Source organism: Hakea prostrata, chromosome 6 (assembly GCF_041222555.1).
Source record: "Hakea prostrata isolate BN-2017 chromosome 6, UWA_Hpros_2, whole genome shotgun sequence".
Taxonomy (NCBI): Eukaryota; Viridiplantae; Streptophyta; class Magnoliopsida; order Proteales; family Proteaceae; genus Hakea; species Hakea prostrata.
In genome coordinates this window covers 21,417,627-21,423,689 of record NC_142605.1, presented here as the reverse complement: position 1 = coordinate 21,423,689, position 6,063 = coordinate 21,417,627, and the positions used below count along the sequence as shown (strand labels likewise).

At 36.6% G+C, this 6,063-nt stretch overlaps 1 protein-coding gene across 1 annotated transcript; it reads left to right on the top strand.

The window, feature by feature from the left end:
- Nucleotides 1-2,066: 2,066 nt before the first annotated feature.
- Nucleotides 2,067-3,597, top strand: LOC149012565 (uncharacterized). The gene has a single exon (XM_089158118.1). The coding sequence runs from the start codon at nt 2,296-2,298 to the stop codon at nt 3,343-3,345; it is 1,050 nt and encodes a 349-aa protein (XP_089014244.1). The 5' UTR covers nt 2,067-2,295; the 3' UTR covers nt 3,346-3,597.
- The last annotated feature ends 2,466 nt before the right edge of the window (nt 3,598-6,063 follow it).

Genomic DNA, 6,063 nt, shown 5'->3' with positions numbered 1-6,063 from the left:
AAATAAACTAAAAGCTTTTACCCACGTCAACTAGATAACGTGACCAAAAAATAAACACTAAAATCACGAGTTTTTTGTGTTTTTTTTTGGGTAAACAATCACGAGTTTCATGTGTGACCCTTATGTTACGTCCGATTGCTTATGTGGCTGTAATTTATTATTATTATTATTTTATTTGAAAGTAGTGGTTTTATATATAATTGAGTTAAGGAATTAATACATATATTACCAAGGAGAATCGAATTTTTGACTTCTTTACTAAAAAATATTGGTCATTGCTAATTGAATAATATTTTTATTGACCAATATTTTTGTGATTATAAGAATGTAATTAATCTTCGCAACCTAAATTCCTATGGACCAATCAAGTCTACTTTTTATGCACCCTTGGATGAAGGGTTAGCTATCATCCTAAGGTCATTATACTTTTCTCCATTGCACAAATGAGACAAAACCCGTAGGTGGTTGGGGGCTATTATAATTCATAATATAAAGCCAAGTTTTAATTGAAATCATTCATTGCCATATATAGTTCGGAGAGTGCGTAGCAAGATGTCTACAATTATCCTATTGTTCGTTTTCTTATTATGTGAGAAATCTTCGTAGGTTTGTGAATCAATTGAATTGAAGTTACTTCTAAGACTTGTAGTCTTGTAGATGATATGTCCCCACCAGATTTTTTTATAGATATCTGGTTCTTCTATGTTGTGAGGATAGATAATTGTATTTTCCTCATAAGAGAGCACAATCAAATCTGATTTCTAAATGTGGGACCCATGCTTTAAATGTGGGACCCATTATAGCATCTTCTTTGTATAAAAAAAATTCTTATGGATATCCTAGTGGAGTTGTGGTTCTCCATTTAAAAGGATAGAAGATTGTGCTCTCTTCCCAGACTTCAACCATAAATTTGGAAGAGAAGTCCACCTCATCTATCTTTCAACCAATAATTGATGCACCTTAGTTAATACCTCAGTAGCTATGTCATCGCCCCACGCACAAAGATACCACTTCACATCATCCATCTTGCCCAAAAACAAAAAAAAACCCACTTTCTTAAATATATAATAGAGGAATTGGAGAGATGCCTTTGTCTTTTTATGGATTAAAGAACAACGAAGAAAGGTGAGAGGAGAAGCATCCGATCATGTTTCCATTGGGGGAACATTATATACTCCTCCACTGTTTTTTCATCTCACAATAATTGTGTGGGATCCATATTTGAATATTATGCGTCTTCTTGATATTTAGAGATAGGGCCAATATTTAAACATGACCATCACACAATACGTATGATAGAAGACTGTCATGGATGCATATAAGGAGGAAATTGCTCGGTATTTAGTTCTTTTTTACATTTTTGAAAAAATTGACGGTTACTTGATCTCTTCACCATTTGCAACATAGTATTACACATTAATTGTGCAGTACTGAAGTCGAGCACGTATGAAGAAGAGAGGTGATCCAGACTTGGAGGAAAAGGCTGAGGTTAACAGAATAATAATGAAAAATAATTGTCACGGCTATAACTGGGGCCCACTACAATAAAACATTTGAAAACTTATCCAACACACTATCGAAGAGACAACCACGAAATTTGTAAAGAAAGAAAATAACTCCTATATATAAAAATCGCCTACCAAAAAAAAATAACGATATTTATTTATTTATTGATTTATTTGAGAATTGTGGTACGTCCTCGCCACAACAACTACAACTACAACTACGCTTCAGAATTCGGATAGACTCTTTTATCGGGCCACGTGGTTTTACGTGGCAGGTAGACACCTCATAAAAATTTGGATCCCGTTTCGACTGTGAATTTACTCTACTCTACTCTTCCACCAATCCTACAAAAGAAACGTGCAGAGCACGGCAGCAAGAGGCCAAGAGCTATGGCCTATGTGACTACGTCATGTGGTCCTAAAATCCGAATATACCCTTTTCCCCTCTTCTAAAATTCCCACTAAAAAAATTACCCCAACAGCATGCGTTTCACGTGTTGACTCAGCTCGTAGCAATCCCATCGCTTCTGTTGTCTTCGTTTTCTTCCCTCCAAAACCTTCTCGCCCTTTCATTTTTCCTCCTTACGTGTTCACAAGCGTTATCCACCATCTCAGCATTATACCATCTCTCCCTCGTTTGCTTATAAAACCCCCCATCATTCCTTTCATTTTCTCTCCTAATCTTCCCACTTCAAATCAATTCTACATTTCTCAATCTTCAACTTCAGGCCAATTTAGAAGCTAGATAGATCTCTTCATTCTAGTGGTTTTCTCTCTGCAACAGGTTGCTATGGAAGCACTGGAAATCTCAGTTTTTAACAGAATAAGCGCTCTTGACTCTGGTTTCAACAACTTGGGCAACCCATCCATTATTTCCCGTGTTATCGATCTTGTGGGCATCGGCGAAATTTCTTTTCCAAATTATAGTTTCTGGACTTGGGGAGCTCTGGTTCTTGCTATCGTCGCTGCTTTCAGTGGCGTCATCAACAAGATCAAACTTGCCATTCTCAGACTTTGCAAGCGGCAGGGTGCGCTAGATTCAGAAAATCTGCATAGACCTCCTGTGGATGACGACGATGAGAGCTGCTCCTCCTCCTCCTCCTCCTCAGCTTCATCAGACGACGAAGACGAACTGTTCAACTCACCAATATTCGACAATCGGAGACTCTCCGACGAAGATTTCCGCGTTGCAGGCTCTAGTAGATACGACGATGACGACGAAGACGAAATCAATGTTAACAAATCGAAGCTCCGTCGCCAGTTTTCTTGGTCTGACTTCGCCAGAGGCAGGAGCGTTGTGAAGCTTTGGGATGGGTTAGGTTTAGGGTTACGTTTTGATGGTCCGTCAAATGAAAGTGTCGTGTCAATGTGGGATTTGAATGAGGATCAAACTGTAAACTCCTTTCATGGTGGTCCCCGATATCAGATTCCGGCGATCTCTAGAGCGGCGCCGTCTGTGGTGTTGACAGCTGGGGTGGCAGAAAGTGGCAACATGGCATTCAGGGTTTGGGATGCCAGGTCAGGTCGTCAGATTCCGGCGATTTTTGCGGAGTTGCAACCGCCGTGGAAAAGGGTCGTCGGTTTAGATTCCGACGAAGTGGGAGAAGTTTACTTCACAGATGAAAATAACGGCGTAAGGGTGCGAGATTTACGGAAGGTTGGATTTCCTATTGAATCTGAGGAAGAGACCTGGTGGGATTCCGACGCCGTTATCGTATCTGACGCCGATCAGGAGGGGACAAAGAAATCCTCGCCGGCAAAACGCAGGTCCGTTCTATCACGCAACCTCTCACGGAATCTGTCACGATGTCGTGACGCGGTGAAGTCTTACCTGTTTTAGGAACTTTTAGAAGCCACCAGACCTTCTGAGCTGTGTTGGCTTATTTACCCTTGTAAATAAATCATTTTTTTTTCTTTTTCCGGTAGAAATTTCGTTAGGTTTGTTGTGTATAAATTTCAGTCTCCTAATTAATGGAAAACAATGAAAACTAATTTTTTTTTATTGGACAAAGGTCCAATCATAAATGTTGAAGTGGGTAATTTTCTGCGGACCTTCTTTCATGTAGAACGTTGATTAGGTATCTAGTCCACATTTTACATCTTTGTGGGTCCTTAATTCCCTTGGGTCACAGCTGTATTTAGCTTTCTTACAGCGGCCGTCCAATTTTTGCTCTTTTTCAAATTTATAGAAAAACCTTTGAAAGTACGAAAATTATAATATAAGTTTAATTATAACAAATCTAAAGATTTGGTAAAAACAGTTTCAATTATCTTCCTAATTCAAATTGGTACTCAACGATGAGAAATTTAGTTGCCTTGTTCCATCTTCTAATCGAAAGATAATTAATACTTATCATTATATATGTAAATACAATTAATGTCGAAATCAATTGATTTAAAGATAATCAACACATTTTTTTGGTGACAAAACGGTGGAGTAACGGCTCCTCTAAATGAGCATTTATGGAAAAGGGTAGAGGGGCATATAAATGTTAATCATTTTAAAAAAAAAATTTTGGGTAAATAGACTTTAATTAGAAGTAAGGCAAGAAAAACTCAAGACATCCGGAGTACAAGCTTTAAGAATCCAAGGAACAGAAACAGACCAACAGTCCTACTTGTCATGGACCAGGTCTTTCTAGCTAGGGAATCGGCAACAGAGTTAGCCCACCTAGAAACATATCGAACCAACCAACTCCCGTCCCCCTCTAAATTTTTGTTTTCTTTTTTTACCCTTTAGTGGGATAGGAATTTATCATAGAGAGCATGTTCAAATGGGCATGAACATGATAGAGAAAAGATTACCCATTTGTGCAATTTGCCCAAGGTGTGAAGAGTGATGATTTTGCTTCACTCCTATGCATTTAATTCGCAGTACTATTCTACAGCCATTGGATGGTTGCTCACGTGGTCGGATTTTAAATCCAGACCATTCGTTGCTTAGACTACTTTTTTTTTTTTTTGGTAATTCATTGCTTAGACTACTTAAGTGCAAAAGATATGCAACGAGTCGTTAGGATTAAACCCAACCACATGGTGACCATCCTATGCATTAAATGTACAAATCTGAAGCAAAATCCGAAAAGTAAGAGGAAACTGAGGATCAATTGTCTATTTGAATGTGACTTTGCTTGTACCACCTGGTTTGGATTGGTTTTACCTTACATTCTTCCTCTTCAGGGGAGAACCTACTAAGGGCTGGGGGGCATGGCCCCCTTCCGGATTTTTCAAAATTTTAATTAATTCTTTTAAATTTTGGATTTTTATATTAATTTTCTTCTTTTTTCCTCTTGTCATATGTGGAATGTCACTATTTGGTCCCCTCCTCCAATATTGAGAACAACTTTTAAATATAAAATAATGAGTATAAAAATCATCTCTAGTTAAAACTAACTCCTCAATTCCTATTTATTCTCCTCACTTCTCTCTCACATCTTTTTTTCTTATTTATTCTCATCTCTTTCTATACACGTGGATTAAAGGAGATTTTTGAAAAAAAAATCTTATTAGATATTCAAAATGTCATTTATAATTAAAAACTAAAATGTCATTTATAATTAAAAACTAACTCCTCAATTCCTATATTCTCTCGTATCTCCTCTCCTCTTTTTTTCCTATTTACTCTCTTATGTTTCTTTTTTTCTATTTATTCTTCCCTTTTTATAAACGTGGATTAAAGAAAATTTGGGGGAAAAATCTTCCCCACAGTTACGTACTCCTTTTATTTATCAATTTATTTATTGTTTCTATTTTTTTTCTTCATTTTTTTATATTTTTTTATTTGATTTTATATTCTTTGTTTCTTTATTTTGCCTACAATTTTTGTTATTTGATTTTATATTATAAATAAAATGTCTTTAGTTATTAAGGTAACTAAGTACCATTGGTTGCATTTCTTACTTTAAAAAAAACTTTGGTTTGCATCTGACATTTTAAGGTTGAAGCCATGTGTTTTTTTTTTTTTTTTACTGATGCTTTAATTTATCTATATCTTGTTGAAAAAAACTATCATTATCAATAATTTATCTATATTTATCAAATATGTGTGGGCCCCACAAAATATTTATGAGTTTATTCTTTAATATAATAAAATAATTCATACGTGGACCCTCAATAATGGATCGTAAGGACCCATACAATATGTGTAGCGAAAAACCATTGGTGCTTTCCCAATCTTGACTTCCATTCTTCGGCCCCCTATATTAAATCCTGGTTCCGCCCCTGTTTCTCTTAGAAATAACTTAAAACTAATGCTTTTCATTGAAGAATGGTCCACTATAGGAATGGATGGAGAGAAAAGGAAGAACAGAGTAAGGCTTGCTCCATTGGTATGTTGGAACCTAAAGCTTTCGATCGTAAGGAATGAACTAAGTTAAAAGAGGTGTCAGCATTGCAAGTGTCTCATAAAGGGCTCAAGCCCAATCCGGTGAGCTACTTGAGGCTGAAGGATTTTTTTTTTTCTTTCCCCTTTTTCTTTTCTTGTCTTTCTTTTTGGGTAAATCTGACTTCTAATCAAGTAAAACACGGGAGAGGGGTTACATAACTTTGCCAACCACAA

What these genes read in the sequence shown, in the direction of transcription:
- LOC149012565 (XM_089158118.1), top strand. Translation starts at nt 2,296, where the DNA reads ATGGAAGCACTGGAAATCTCAGTTTTTAACAGAATAAGCGCTCTTGAC.